General features: G+C 40.6%; 1 protein-coding gene across 1 annotated transcript in view; it reads left to right on the forward strand.

The window, feature by feature from the left end:
- Positions 1-16,121, forward strand: part of RAPGEF5 (Rap guanine nucleotide exchange factor 5) — a 179,100-nt gene that overhangs the window by 106,499 nt on the left and 56,480 nt on the right. Inside the window, exons 10-11 of the mRNA XM_060782104.2 lie at positions 5,177-5,295; positions 5,731-5,819. Of these exons, the coding sequence (XP_060638087.2) occupies positions 5,177-5,295; positions 5,731-5,819 (208 nt within the window). The remainder of the gene's footprint in view (positions 1-5,176; positions 5,296-5,730; positions 5,820-16,121) is intronic.

Consider the following 16,121-nt stretch of genomic DNA (forward strand, 5'->3'; position numbering starts at 1 on the left):
GCTAAACTATTCCTCTCAAAGGTGGATTGCAAAACATGCATGTTTGTGGGCGCCTTATGAGAAGATGGAAAAGGAGGAGCCACTTCCTCATTTTTCTATGGTTAATTTGATCAGAAACGTTAGATCTGAACAATGCAGTGTTTTGTAATAATTTAGTTATTTATAATTGAACAAACTGTCATTACTAAGCAGGCGGTAGATTCCTAGACCACAACTTTGGCAGTTCTGCATGCATAGCCAAAGTGATAGCTATCTGTAGATCTCTCTGTGTCTGGGCCAAACCAATGTTTTGTGGTTTTCTGAAAAAAGTTTTATGGTGTGATAATTGGAGCTGGATATGTATGGGAGATATGTCTGTGTATGTTAGTACTCATGTATATTGGTAATTTTCTTATGAGACTGACTGGTGGACCTCTGATTCAAAAGACTAAATTGGGAACTTTCCAATAGGATGAATGATTAGATTCATTATATTTCTCTGTTGCTGCAAAAATTTTAAAAGTTGTGTGCTATTTTGAAAACTAACGTAATTAACTGCGACTTTTTAAGGCTATAGCCTACTTCCTCTGATGTTAATTTATACTATGCTAATTAGGGATGTGTGAGAAATTCTTTCCATCAGGGTTTTAAAAAATGCATTCACCTGAACTTCACCTTCTATGCCAAATATAGGAAGAGATGCAGTTTTGCAGTGAGAAATCCATACATTTCCAGGCTTGTGGTGCATTGCATGAAAGACAAAATGTCTTCAACAACAATAAATTGAAATAAAAATGTTCCCTACATTTCTAGAATGTGTGCCAAAATGAACATGTCCCCATTTGAAATAATAAGACAAAAGGAAAAGAGACTCTGGTGTTACCTTTTGTCTGGAGAAAATATTGTACAGTGTAGGATTGACATTAGCTTTTGATGAAGACTGCAAGTTAAAACATGTCTGGCTTCTGTTTAAATAAGCAAAGACCTTTGCCTTCTTTTTTATTTTAACAAATGATTTATGTCCTACGGACATATTTATTATATACCTTTACATATGTGCACACATTCACACACACATTTTATATTCATGCCATAATTCTTTCTGCTAAATTTTAACTTTTATATTACATGAGTATTTTTTAAAAGATGGCCAAAGCTCTTACATTTGTCTTTACACACACTCAGACATTTTTCTGTTGTAATTCTTTCTGTTTGTATTTTCCATTCTATGTAAATATATCATTTTTGTCTAAAACAATACAAAATTTTGGAGAATCATATCAGGCCACATCACAGTAGGTCCTTGGTGTCTACTGTATACAATGGCATAGTAAAATAGTAGCCCTTGTAGAAAACGGTAAGATCAAGATTTACGTTTTAGAATGTTTGGTTGGGGGGATATCTGTGGATTTGATTGCATCTACTTTGCTCCTCTTTTCACTGTGAGGAGCTGAACTAACCAGAAATCAAAAGCTTAGTGTTACGTTTGAAACAGAATTTCTTGTTTCATGTTTTCCTGGAAAGCCTTTGTCTGAAGCTGTTCTTACTCCTGCCCTCTTTTTCTGGTTTCAAGTTCCTGGAATGTTTGAAAGGAATAACCAGAGATCTAGGTTTGGACATACTGTTATGCTTCTGCTGTTTTTTTTTCTACCCCCCCCCCCCAAACCAAGCTACAAATTTCTGCTCACTATACTAAAAATATTGCACCAGTTGAAATGTAATGGAGGGCACTGAAAATTATGGCGTCTTTCTTCATTGTGCAAAGAGGTGCTAATAGACATGTATCAAACTCAAGTCCCATGGCCCGAATCTGGACCACCATGTAATTTTGTGAGGCCTTCCAGACGCAAGACTACCACTCCTGTATTAATCATCATTAGATAACAAAGATTTCAGAGAAATGTCAAGCCAGTAGTATATGTCATCTTTCTTGAGCATGCTGCTTTTTAATAGGGGCCCTCCGTACATATTAGTACCTTCCAAATATGCTGGTGTATTTCTCTGAATGTACTCTTTGTTTTATCACTCAAGGTCATGTGTTGGTACCAGCATCAAATTATGGGAAGATTAGAAAAGCAGATCAGCAAGAGATGCATCAGCAATATTGAGCTGGCTGCATCAGTTTCAACAAATGCAGCTGTGAAAACAAAAGTCTCAAATACTGTCTGGCATATGCTAAAGGTGCTTCTTTTGCTAATGACAACAGTATAAGGCTGGTATGTTCTAAACACTTCAGTTGGGTGCCTCTGGCTATGAAGGACATTTTGTGGATTTCGAAATCATTGCTCATGATTCAGAAAGTTGATCTACAAGCTTGTATAGCTTTATTCAGTTCATTTAGCCATTTGAGTTACAGCTTTATCTGTTCCTCTGACTCTTCGTAGGCTATCAGGATTAGAAATGTCCTTCTAACTCTCCAGTAATGTTAGCATATCTCAGGGCGTTGACCTTCTCTGGTGTTCAGGGCAGTGGAGAGGAATCTCAGGGCAAGAGTACTCCCTAGAAAAATCATGTGCATGTGTATTTGTTTCATTTATTCAACTTGCTAGATTTATTTTTTGATTTGAATGATTTACTTTGAACAACTGATTAATGCTTAATGCAGTGGTTGTCAACCTGTGGGCCCCCAAATGTTTTGGCCTTCAACTCCCAGAAATCCTAACAGCTGGTAAACAGGATGGGATTTCTGGGATTCACAGGTTGCGAGCCACTGACTTAATGTATCCTGCTTAATTATAACATCGGTACACAACTCTTGCAACATCACTAGGAATCATCTCAGGCTTGGGCTCTAAAATCTCAGGTTCTGGGTTAATTCTGACCTTGGAATTCTATCCTTTTCACTGAGATAAATAGGAAAAGAATACTTTTTCTTTTGCAAGCAGTGTGCTAGGAAAAGAAAATAGCATATGCTATTTTCAGGATCCTTGGAATACTGACAAAAGTCACCCAGTTTCAAGAATATGCCCACACACTCTCTCCTTCTCTCTCTTCCTCCTTCATGCATTGGTTCATCAACCAGCTTAAAGCTCATGAAACAATTATCCCTTCTAGTTATTTAAATGAGATCTATCTAAATTTAAATTGTGCCCTATGAAAAGTTCAGTTCATTTAGGAAATATGATCGTGCCAATGTTAATCACTTCTATGGCCAACCTAGTGTCAATGAGTGACATTTAAATACATTCCTAGATTTCAATTGACATCAGTGGGAACTTTAGCCGGATTGGGCCCTTTCGGTTCTTATTAATTATGTGCAGAAAATTGATGTTATTAACATTGTAAACAGGGAGAGATAGTACAGAAGTTTCTGACTGTCAAACTTCTCTGTCATTGAACCTAAAAGGTGGTGGTGGTGGATCATGAGAGTTCCTTACTTTTCCTTTCTGCATATTTTTAACAGATTGTAATAGTAACTATTCCTTCCTTTCTGCATATTTTTAAGACATAAAAAGACAAACTTTGTAGCACAGAAAAGAGTTCTGCAGTGGAAAAGTTAAGCTGTTTCAAGCATCAGATTAAACAGTTCTCTTTATTAACATGATTTCCTTTTGACCAGAGGTTCAGTCACTTAGATGAGGGCTTTCTTTCTAAAATATTGATAAATCACAGTTCATTCTCAATAAGTATGCAGATACTTTGAAAAAATAAATTGAGAAAACTGTGTGCGGAAACTTCTTATAAATGAATAATTTTACGTTATAGCCTGTGCTTATCTCATTCTTTTATGGCTGTGCTGTAAATTGTAGGCAGCAAATGCATATACCGTGAAATGGAAGATTACAATTATGCATCAGTATTCCTGCAACATGATGTCTCGCTAATGTCCCCGGGGAATTTTTCAACAAATAACCTATGTTAATTGGCTTAGTACCTGTATGTCTGACATGGCAGAAATTTAATAATTTCAGTGTGTGTGTGTGTGTGCGTGCACATCTGTGCAATAAAATAAATAAATAAAGGGCAAGTTCCTGAATTGAAAGCTCTTTGGGGCAAAACCATATCCTTGTACTGGTTCTACTCGTGTCTAACAGAGCGTGGTTCTGCTGCTGATTAATTTCTGAATTCCTTCATGCCATTAAGATGTAATGGAGAAGAAGAGAGTTAACCATCAAATGACATTGCTGTGCAAAATTGCTGTTCCTATCTAACTTGGGTCCCCCCCCCCTTACTTGAGACCAGTTTAATTATTTAAGACTGCTTTGATATTATCTATTGTTGGTATCATTTCAGCCTGTACAAAGAAGCATCTTATATATTAGCCAGTACAATTGCAAATCAAATTACTGTTAAGCATTTGACGTAATTAGAATATTATCCGGTTACGGTTGTTTACCAGGCCTCTTGCCACTGGGATTTATCTTGAAGACTCATGAAAGGAACTAATGAGACCTTGTCACCAGTTAGTATATTTTATGGCAAAGTGTTCAGTCAGTAACCTATACTCTGCATAGTCACTCTTTGAGAGGATCAGTATTAACAGTAAGTGCAAAAATAGTTATATTTACTTCCTTTTCGTTTACGCTGCTTTGGTCGGAAAAACTCACCATGTTAGGTTTTGCTAGTTCATGTGAAAGCTTGTTAGGGATACCTTTTTTAAAAATAGGTTGGGGCAAACCATAAAGGTTTTCTTTTCTAATTTTAATTGCAGTAAGTTTTAAATTCAAGAAACAATGTCATACTTTTTTCTGACTGGTTTCTCTCCAAGAATGAGAGTAGCTCTACAGGACGGTATGTTTTGTTTGCATAGTAGCAGGTGCATTTCTGTCGAAATGTTATAAAGTGCTCAGTGACGGTTGCAACGTCCTTGTTGGCTTGCATTCAGTATGTTTAGTGACAGCTAAGCAACCAGACCAGAAGCAGCAAAACATAATGTGGATAAAGCAGAAAAGACAGGCTGTCTTTTATTAACTCTGGCCCCTCCTTTGATATATTTGAATGCCATCTCTTGTACTGACAACATGCTTATAACATCCTCTGGAATTGAAAAAGCTGCTCAGATTCTGGTGCATTGAAAATTTCCAGAATATAAATCAAGGGCAGCGGCTGCTGCTTCTGCGGCTGCATATGGCAACAGTGATAGAGAGAAAATGTAGCCCTAATCACGGTTTCCTCCCACCCCTTCCCTTCCTCAGTCCCCTGGAGATTTTACTCATTTCCCCCCTCTTTGTTGTTTGTCCCCCTCTCCAAATTAAAGCTGGATGATGAAGTGACTACTATTCAAGTGAAGGAACTGGACCAAGATGTGCTGGTGCTTAAGAAGGTGTCGTCACATAGCCCAGCCCCCACAACAGGGAGTGCCGAAAGTGATTGGAGGTAAGAAGGGGTTTTTTTCCTTGGGTGCTGAGCCACAGCCTTCTCTCTCTCTCTCTCTCTCTCTCTCTCTCTCTCTCTCTCTCTCTCTGTGTGTGTGTGTGTCTTTCTCTCTATCACATACAAGCCGACTGCAGAGCACTAGGCAGCTATATGAACTCGCTCACCGGCAACAGAACTGAGAGAGGAAGATAGAGCAGCATGTAGGGAATGCCTTTGTTATTTGCCCTACAGTATGGGAAGTTCCAGGCTGAGGATCTTTGACCCTCCCATAGAAAGGAAAGATTTTGCTTTGCTTGTAGGCAGGGAGCTGCCTCTGCCTACCTTTGATGTGCCTTATTTTAAATACATTGATGAAGAAGATGAAGAGGATGAATGGAGCAGTCGCTCTCAGTCTTCAACAGAGGATGACTCTGTGGACTCTCTCCTTTCTGACAGATATGTGGTGGTGTCCGGGACTCCCGAGAAGATTTTGGAGCACCTCTTGAATGACTTGCACCTGGAAGAAGTACAGGACAAAGAGACAGGTAAGTTGCAACTGCACCATTTCCTGAAAAGCAGACATCTCCATGGGGTTTTTAAGTGCACATAGTTGATCAACTACTGTGTAGATATGATGTATTATGACATTCTCATACCAGCATTTGCACTTTAAACAATTACAGTTGGAGTGAATTCGGGATACTGTTGCTTCATACGTGCTGCAGTTATATTGATTTTTTAAATCATCTTACGTTAATGTCTCATATGTGTTTGATAGGAGCTCAAATCAGGACAGAAAAAGTTAACCTTAACAAAATGTGTTCACTAGCAGGCCAATCTGTAATGGAAATAGCAGTGTAACATGCAAGAAGTAATGAACTAAAATATATAGATGTAGGATGTGAATGTCAACAATTAAAGTAGTCTACATTTATATGTTCAGTATCAGTTTCTGCTTCTTATTTTGCTTTTCATACCTATTGCACCCTAGTATATGAACTAATTTACTGAATATGAAATTAAGTATCTTCACTTATGATTCTTCATATGTGATGCTATCTGTCAGATGACTTAATATCCATTTTATTTTGCAGATATATACACACATATATTCACATTTTTCTATCCATCAGATTGCCTGTGATTTGGTATAGCATTTGACTTTCCCCACAGCACAATATGCATCATAACCTTCTGTATTGCTTGGTTGTCTTTAACCTGGGATTGTAATTTTGTTCCAGCCTGGAGCAATTATTATATTGATCAGGCTGCTTGACATGCAGGTTATTTTTCAGCTTGATTCCCAGCTTTAATGCACACTTCGCTGTCACTGGAGCTCCTTTGGTAGTTTGTCAGGATCACTTGCAATTTATCCATAGTTTTAATTAAAGCAGTCCTGTGGCTCTCCTTTAAGAGTTTTTAGTATAATTGCAGAAAAGCAGTGATATATAGCAGGTTTGCATAGGGTTGACATTGGTTTTGTGCCTGTTCTGAGGGGAGCTACAATGCACATTCTTAGTGCTCTTTTCTAAATGAGATTACTAAAAATAAACACATTTACCAGGATTAAAAGGATTAAAAGCAGAAATAACATCTGTGAATTCCTTTAGCATTCTTGAATTGGGTTCTCTGGTCTTCAAATCAGTACAATACTGTTAAGCTAAAAGCATTTGTGTAGCTAAAAGAAAGACCCTGTATCTCACTTATTGTTCCTTCCACTGCTTCTCATAGAGCTGCTTCTCTATGTCTAGAGATTAATATATTGTGCAGAGGAAGCACTGCTGTCTGATTGCTGTGGTTCTTCAGGGTGAATCATAATAATTTCACTGATGCCAGATGATAGGCTATATAACAGAGGTGGTTCAGGGCAGGATACTTTTGGCTATGTTATGTGGACCTAAAGAACAGGAGGTATCCCTTCTGAAGTCTTCTGTATCCAAATGGTTCACTTCTCACGTAAACTGCTGCCTGCTTTATTGATATATATTTTGGATTTTATTGAACAAGGATAGATTCCTTTTTAATGTACTATATTATTCTCAGATACTCTTTAACTTCCAGAAAGTCTGCTTCAAATTGTTTCGCTGCCTTTAAATGATAATAAACTTTATTTATATTCCACTCTATCTCCCCAAAGACACTCAGGGCAGATTCCAAACATAAAAGGCAAACATTCAATGCCCAATACAACAATAATACATCAATACTAACAAAATGTATACAACCCAACATATAATACAAATTATAACTTAACAAACTAAAATTAAATAAACAGCACAGCCTGTTATAATAGACATAAGACAAAACATTTAAGCATTAAATGTATAGCAAATCTCATGTAATTCATTGTTCTCTTCCTTGTTTCTCAAACTTAAGCCCAGCTGTTCATTAACATTTCATTGTTACGGACTGTAGGTGAAAAATGGCTATCTGAGCATGACTGGCAGCGATGATAATGCATTCAGTGGTTGGTTCATTTCCTCTACATTTTGCCATCCATATTGCGTTTGTCAAGAGCTCAGACAGTCAATGCTGTCCTAAGCTTGGTGTGCTTGTAAGAGCGGTAAAAGAACTGTAAGTTGTTTTATTTTAATTACTGTGCTTACAGTACACTGACTAAAGTGGCCCAAGAAGCTAACATGATGCATATTTCAGGGGTACATTGCAGATATAAACATTAGAAGAAGTTTGAAGATGTGCAGAAGTAAAGCACTATGGCTTTGGTGGTTGCTGCAATCTTATTTGCAACTTTTGGAACCTGCAAAGGCGCTTCCAATAGTGATGGCAATTGAGCCCATGAAATTTTGTAAAGCCTCTCTGTGAATGTGTCTCTTTCCCAAGCCCTTTGACAGACATGGCTTCATCTGGCTTAAACAGGCTGATGGATCTAAGTAATTCAGTGATGACCAGATGCAGTCTCTTTAAAGCTATTCCCTGAATGTGCTTCAATATCTTACACTGCTTGACCTCTGAGAAAAATTAGGGACTTCCAACTGAATGCCTGTTCCTGTGCTTGTTTTCTGCTTACATGGCAGAAGTCAGTTGGAGAGGACACCTGATTACTGATCATGTAGAACTGATTCTTCTCTAATGACTTGAGTCTCCACAAGCCTTTCAATTTTTTCAGTTGTCACCCAACCCTGGCTGGGAGCCCAGTGATACTTTGGCAGTATCCCAACAAATGCTCTCATTGCTTTACTCACCTTGAAATTTGCTACAGTTTGCTTTGAGAAATCATGTTCCAAAGTGTCACATACAATTTCAAAACCAGCACATAAAATGTTTGAATTATGCTGCTTGCTAGACTTTGTGGAATCATTTGGTTTTGCCTGGAGAAGTTTTGATTTAGTATTTACCTTTTATTAGGTAAAAGTAAAGGTTGTCCCCCGACATTAAGTCCAGTTGTGTCCAACTTTGGGGGTTGGTGCTCATCTCCATTTCTAAGCCAAAGAGCCAGCGTTGCTCATAGACACCTTCAAGGTCATGTGGCCAGCATGACTGCATGGAGTGCCGTTACCTTTTTGCTATATTTACCTTAAAATAGTGTTAACACCAGACTCCAAGAAATCTACTTTTTTGAATTGTATCATTTCCTAGCTATCATAGCTAGGATTTCCCCAGAGTCCTGTCTTCCATTAAGTAATATAGCTTGATGTCATGTCACATTCAGGCTCTGTGGTGTTGGAAGTTAGGCAGGGCCTTAGGGTCAGAATTGTCAATTTGGAAATAGCCCCATGTACCAGCTAGTCCAACTCATTGCTAAGTGCAATCTCCAGCTAGAGCATCCCCAGCAGTAGGTAGTTGACCAACCTCTTTTAAAGACACCCAGAAAAGGAAAACTCACCGTCTCTCTAGGCAGTTAGTTCGATTGCCAAACCACATCTACTGTAAAAAATATTCTATTGAAATCCCCTTAAACCATTAGACTTGGCCCTACTCTCTAGGGCAGCAGAGAACAGGTCTGCCCCCTTAAGGTACTTAAAGATTGATTATTCATCCTCCATCTTCTTTTCACCAAGCTAAACAAGCCTAGCTCCTTCAACCTTCCCTCATATATTTTGTTCTCCATATGTTTTATTATCCTTGTTGCTCTTCAAAGAACTTGTTTGTCTATATCAAGCATGGGCAAACCTTTTTGTTCTGGGAGAGTTGGGCCAGAAGGGAGGGCGGGTGTGGTGGGAGGGGTGGGGCATCCTCAGGCTGCCCTCCCAGCATAACGATGGGGCTACACGCCCCATACTGGGAGGAGTGAGAGGCACGCAGTGTCTGAAAGGGCTCCACAGCCCTTTTAAATGCTGCTTGCCTTCCTGGCTCAAGCTATTATCTCTGGAGAAGGAGGAGGCCTTCCCCTTCCTTCTGCCGAGTGAAGGGCAAGGCAAGGAGACACAACTTAGAGGAGGAAACAGGCTGTTGTCAAGAAAGAGCTCTCGGCAATGGCCTGCCCTTCCTCCCACTCGGGAGATGGGCCATTGCCAGAGTTCTCTCCAGAAGCGGCCTGCCTCTTCCTCGGCACTCTTTTCCACCTGGGGAGATGTCAGCTTGCCACTTTCCCAGGTGAAGAGGAGGAGAAGGAGGAGACAGGCAACTGCCAGAGTTCTCTCCTACCTCCCCCCTCGACATTCTTTCTTGACTGGTGAGATGGCGGCCCGCCACTTTCACAGGTGAAGAGGAGGAGGAGACAGGCAACTGCCAGAGTTCTCTCCTACCTCCCTCTCGACATTCTTTCTTGACTGGTGAGATGGCGGTCCGCCACTTTCACAGGTGAAGAGGAGGAGGAGACAGGCAACTGCCAGAGTTCTCTCCTACCTCCCCCTCGACATTCTTTCTTGACTGGTGAGATGGCGGTCCGCCACTTTCACAGGTGAAGAGGAGGAGGAGACAGGCAACTGCCAGAGTTCTCTCCTACCTCCCCCCTCGACATTCTTTCTTGACTGGTGAGATGGCGGCCCGCCACTTTCACAGGTGAAGAGGAGGAGGAGACAGGCAACTGCCAGAGTTCTCTCCTACCTCCCCCCTCGACATTCTTTCTTGACTGGTGAGATGGCGGCCCGCCACTTTCACAGGTGAAGAGGAGGAGGAGACAGGCAACTGCCAGAGTTCTCTCCTACCTCCCCCTCGACATTCTTTCTTGACTGGTGAGATGGCGGTCCGCCACTTTCACAGGTGAAGAGGAGGAGGAGACAGGCAACTGCCAGAGTTCTCTCCTACCTCCCCCCTCGACATTCTTTCTTGACTGGTGAGATGGCGGCCCGCCACTTTCACAGGTGAAGAGGAGGAGGAGACAGGCAACTGCCAGAGTTCTCTCCTACCTCCCCCCTCGACATTCTTTCTTGACTGGTGAGATGGCGGCCCGCCACTTTCACAGGTGAAGAGGAGGAGGAGACAGGCAACTGCCAGAGTTCTCTCCTACCTCCCCCCTCGACATTCTTTCTTGACTGGTGAGATGGCGGCCCGCCACTTTCACAGGTGAAGAGGAGGAGGAGACAGGCAACTGCCAGAGTTCTCTCCTACCTCCCCCTCGACATTCTTTCTTGACTGGTGAGATGGCGGTCCGCCACTTTCACAGGTGAAGAGGAGGAGGAGACAGGCAACTGCCAGAGTTCTCTCCTACCTCCCCCTCGACATTCTTTCTTGACTGGTGAGATGGCGGTCCGCCACTTTCACAGGTGAAGAGGAGGAGGAGACAGGCAACTGCCAGAGTTCTCTCCTACCTCCCCCTCGACATTCTTTATCGACTAGTGAGATGGCGGCCCGCCACTTTCACAGGTGAAGAGGAGGAGAGGACAGGCAACTGCCAGAGTTCTCTCCTACCTCTCCCTCGACATTCTTTATCGACTGGTGAGATGGCGGCCCGCCACTTTCACAGGTGGAGAAGGGGGGGAGAAGGAGATGGGCCATTGCTGTTGGAGTTCTCTCTGGCAGTGGCCTGCCTCCTCCTCAGCACTCTTTGCTGCCTGGGGAGATGGCAGCCTGCTGTGTTCTCAGTCAGAGAGGGGGAGAAACATGGTTGGCGAGAGCTCCGGAGAGTTCTCGCCAGCCATGTATTTCTACCTCGGCCCTCCTCTCAGTCTGGGGACATCAGGTCACCGCTTCCATGTGTTGAGAGGAGTGCTGAGGGAGACGGGGGCCATAATTTGGACCCTAAATGGCTGCGCCCTGCCTGCAGGCCTGGGTTTGCCCATGCCTGGTCTATATCCTTCTTAATATGAGGCAATACTCCAGATGAGGGATGGGTACTGACCAGTAGAGAATACAATGGTATACATCTTACTTAACCCAGAAACTAGTATTATATTAATGCAGGATTCTTCCTTTTTGCTGCTGTTCAGCATATGATCAACAACAATATCAAGGTCATTTTTTGCATGCAGTACTGCTGAATCATATATCCTCCATCCTATAGGTCTTCATTTGATTTTTGTGGCTTAAATGTGGAACTTTGTATTTGTCTCCTTCCTTCCTTCCTTCCATCCATCCATCCATCCTTCTTTTTCTTTGCACATCCTCCTTGATTTTAATGTGTTGCCACATTGGCCTTTCCAGATGTTTCCCTTTTCCCTTCTTCCATAGGATTGTTTTTGATTGTGCATTTTGCAACTATTTTTTTCCCAAAATCTTCTACCCTTGCTGGATGCCTGTTTTATTATATTTAACAATGGAATTCCACTCAGTAATTAAATGAACTGTTTAAAGATAGCTTTCCTGAAATCCAAAATCTGTGTTTCATTATGTTGTTCCCTGTTCCATAATTTGACGATGCTGTGCACTGTCACACAATTGTGAATTTTTGCTTTACATGGTCACTTCCAACCAGGAATAAGTCCAGGGTTGTCAACTTCCTTGTTCCTTCCTCTGTCTTTTGAAAGACACAATTATCTAGAGGGCACATCAGGAATTTCTTGAAGAGTTAGTCTGCCACCAGATAACAGGTTAATCAGAATCCCTTATAACTTCTAATTCTTGCACCTTTGAGATTTCTGAAGCTTGTTTCTGAAAAGCATGATCCACCTTTTCTTGGTTTGTTGGCTTGGTTTGGTGGCTCTACCTCAACATTGCATTTATTTATTTCTCTATTTTCCCCCAAACGCTCTCAAATTGGTTGACTCTGATCCCTCTCATGGATTTCTGCACAAATTTGCCTTTGACATATAAAGTTATTTTCTCTTACTTTTTCTGCCACACCTATTTGAATATATCCTACAATTGTAATATTTCAATCATGGGAGTAATCTCATCAAGTCTCTGTTATGCTGATAAAACCATATTTACCTTCCTGTACTAAGACCTCAAGCTCATCTTGTTTGTTTCCCAAACTTTGTGATGGTATTATAGACACCTGAATCTTTGTTCATTGTCAGAAGTAATCTGTTCAAAGTCTTTTTAGCTGTTTAATTGGTGCCCACATAAATAAGTAGAAAGAGAAACTGATCTGTGTTCTTGGTGAGCTTTGACAAGTTGTCAGTGACATCCTGGATAGGTGCTTCGAGGAAGACAGCACACTTCCTGATTTATCTTGTCAGGCTGGCACAATGATGCCTCTATATCCCCAAGCAATGAGTCCCACTAGCACCTTTCTTGTTGAAGTTGATAGTCATCTTGAGTCCGTCTTTGGCATGCAGTATATCTTATTTTTGGCTTCCTGTTTGAGCATCTTCACTGCTGCTATCCTCTACTACATTTAGAAATGACAACTAAAATACTCCAGAGGTTGGAGAAAATATATGCAGAAAGATTTCAGTGTTTTCAAACTATTTACTTTATAAGAAGGATGAATAAAAAAGGGAGCATATGATAAAGTTATATAATATACCAGATGTCAAGAAAATGGGTAGATGTTTTACTTATAATTCTAGAATTCAGATTCATTCCATGAAGTTGAATGGTGGATTCAGCACAGATTAAAGGAAATGCTACTTTATTCAGTGCAGGAGTTGTGGAATTTACTTTGTGATGCTGTAGTGAAGGTCACCAAATTAGGTGCTTTCAAGGCTGTTCTGTTGTCAAATTTGTGAGGATAAGCTTTTCTATGATAGTATATTTGCAGTCCACCTTTATGCATCAGCTGTTGTTGTTGTTGTTGTTGTTATTATTATTATTATTATTATTATTATTGATACCCCGCCTTTCTCTGCGTGGGGACTCAAGGTGGCTAACCCTCTACCCTAGACAAGGTTAAAAGGTACAGCTGTTGGAAAATATGCATGTAAGGGTGCTTCTTCATGTTGCGTGTGTCCTTTTTGTGAACTTTTTACAGGGACCTATTTATCCACCATGAAGACTAAAGAGGTCTTTAACCTGATTCAGTGGGACTCTGCTTATCAACTTATATTTAGATTCCTTCTGTATTCTAATCATATGCTCTCCCCGGGTTATGTATATATATTATTGAGGGATGTCAACAAGTGTATGCAGAAGTTAGTTTTGGCAACAGCAGCATTATTAATTATGCATCAGATGTATAGGTGTCTTCAGTGATAATTGTAGCTTCATAAATGTAGGGATGTGCATTTATAGAGAACTCTAGACACTAGCTGCATTAAAGTAGAGATGGCTTCAACAAACCAAAAATTGATGACACTGTTGTGAAGATCTCATCAGATCAGCAATGTTAGGACTCTCTGATACCTTGTCTTGATCTTTTGCATTGCCCCTGATTGCACAATGGGTTAAACCCTTGTGTTGGCAGGACTGCTGATCAACAGGTTGGTGGTTTGAATCCAGGGAGTGGGATGACCTCCCGTCTCAGCTCTAGCTTCCCATGTGGGGACATTAGAGAAGCCTCCCACAAGATGACAAAACATCAAGCATCTGGGCGTCCCCTGGGTAATGTCCTTGCAGATGGCCAATTCTCTCTCACCAGTAGTAACTTGCAGTTTCTCAAGTTTGACCTGACATGAAAAAAAAAAAACTTTTGCATTTAGGGCAGCCTACTTTGCCCTTGTACATAGTGTTTGCAGGTAATCTTTATATTCAGTAGTATACTTTAACCCAAGTATTGATCAAAAATGCTTCTTTCCAATACAGGTTGAATAAGCCTTCTCCAAAGTGTTTGAGACCAGAAGTTTTTTGGATTATGGATTTTTTTTTTAGAATACCTACATTTGCAAATACATATATACCCAATTAAATATGTTAATATGCACCTTATAAATACAACCTAAAGGCAGTTTATTTCCATGTCCTAATATTATGATGAGCCCTGTTTCTTTTTCTCACATTTCATCTTCAGTCTAGCTCTGGGAAAAGAAATTGCTCTCTGTAATTGAAAATACCACTTCTACTCTTGTATCCTGAAAGATTTCCTGAAGCAGTAAAAACATTTATTTTGCAACTTTAGAGTGAGCATCCATAGTAGTAGTTTTATAACCATAAGTTCATCATAATAGCCTGCAGCATTAAATTAGTATAACTCAGTTAGAACCCATGATTCAGAGAATAGTTGCTGTGCAAACCGAATGTTGGTCTGAATAAAGGTTTCAGAATCCATTATTCTGAAAACTGTAAGGTGAGGAAAATGGGAGTTAGCAGATAAATTGGAATTCAGCTCTAGTGTTGTATAGCAGTGGTTCCCAACCTGTGGTCTGTGGGCCACCAGTGGTCCACAAGAACTAAAATATGGTCCACAGCCTCACCGTTACTACACTGTTGCAATGAGAGCGACTGGTCTCGCGAAACACTCTTATTAGTGCCACGGCAACATGGTTTTCTGTGGGCGAGCAGATGGCAACTACTGGATGGCATATGTTCTGTATCAGAAACTAGAGCTGATGTGGTTTATCCAATGCAATTTTCTGAATTAGCACCCCAAATATCTAAAACTGAATCTAAAGTTGACCAAAAACTGATTCATAACCCTTCTGGTACTAATTTTGGAGAGTGGTCCCTGATTAAAAAAAAAGCTTGAGAACCACTGTTGTACAGGAGGTGGAAACATGAGTGGTACTATGAAGAAGAGGGAGTGCAGCGTGGAAGAAGGGAAAGGGAGGCTGTGTACAAATGTTAACTCATAATGGATATCAGTTGATGCTGGTTGACTTTAAGTCTTTTCTGATTTATCACCCTAAGGTGAGTCTATAATGGTGTTTTCTTAGCAAGATTTGTTCAGAATGGGTTTCCCATTGCCTTCCTCTGAGGCTCAAAGAGTATGACTGGCCTTAGGTCACACAGTAGGTTCCCATGATGAGGATTTGAACCTTGGTTTACTGAAGTCCTAGTCTAACACTTAAACTACTGTACCACACTAGCTTTTGGAATGGATATAAGGAGGGGGAAATAATAACAACAGCAACAACAATAATACTTTGTCACAGCAGTGTCATGAAATAACTCTCTTGAATTATTAAAAGTTAAAAAAGGTCTCCTTCAGTTTGACTTGAATTGTGTGCTACAAGAAAATTGAAAGTGAATTGAAATTCAGATTGCTGTTGTCAAGAGCAGCAAGCAATTCAGTTTGCTGTTGTGGAGACAAACTCTTGGGTGATTGCCTTGAAGCTGTTTCTTCCTTTTAGTAGTGCGCTTCCTTAAGCATTCCATCTGCAGGCCCCCAACAATAAAGTCACTAGAATGCAAGGTAATGCCATCCCCTGAGGCATCCAAGCCATTACTTTTTGGAGATGTTGTAATCTCGCCAGCAACTGGTTGCCTGCACTTATGGTTCTTCCATTGAGAAATACCAGCTGTATGTGCGGGCAAAATGTCTTTTTATTGCTGCTAATCTTAAACAAATTCCCTCGTCTGACATGTGGTAGTCATTTATATCTCTTAACATTCTGCTCTTGCCCTACCCTTTAGGCATACTGTGGCAGCAACTGTTTTAAAACACACAAATCAGCTGGACTTCTATAAAT

Source organism: Anolis sagrei, chromosome 6 (assembly GCF_037176765.1).
Source record: "Anolis sagrei isolate rAnoSag1 chromosome 6, rAnoSag1.mat, whole genome shotgun sequence".
In the NCBI taxonomy this organism is placed as follows: Eukaryota; Metazoa; Chordata; class Lepidosauria; order Squamata; family Dactyloidae; genus Anolis; species Anolis sagrei.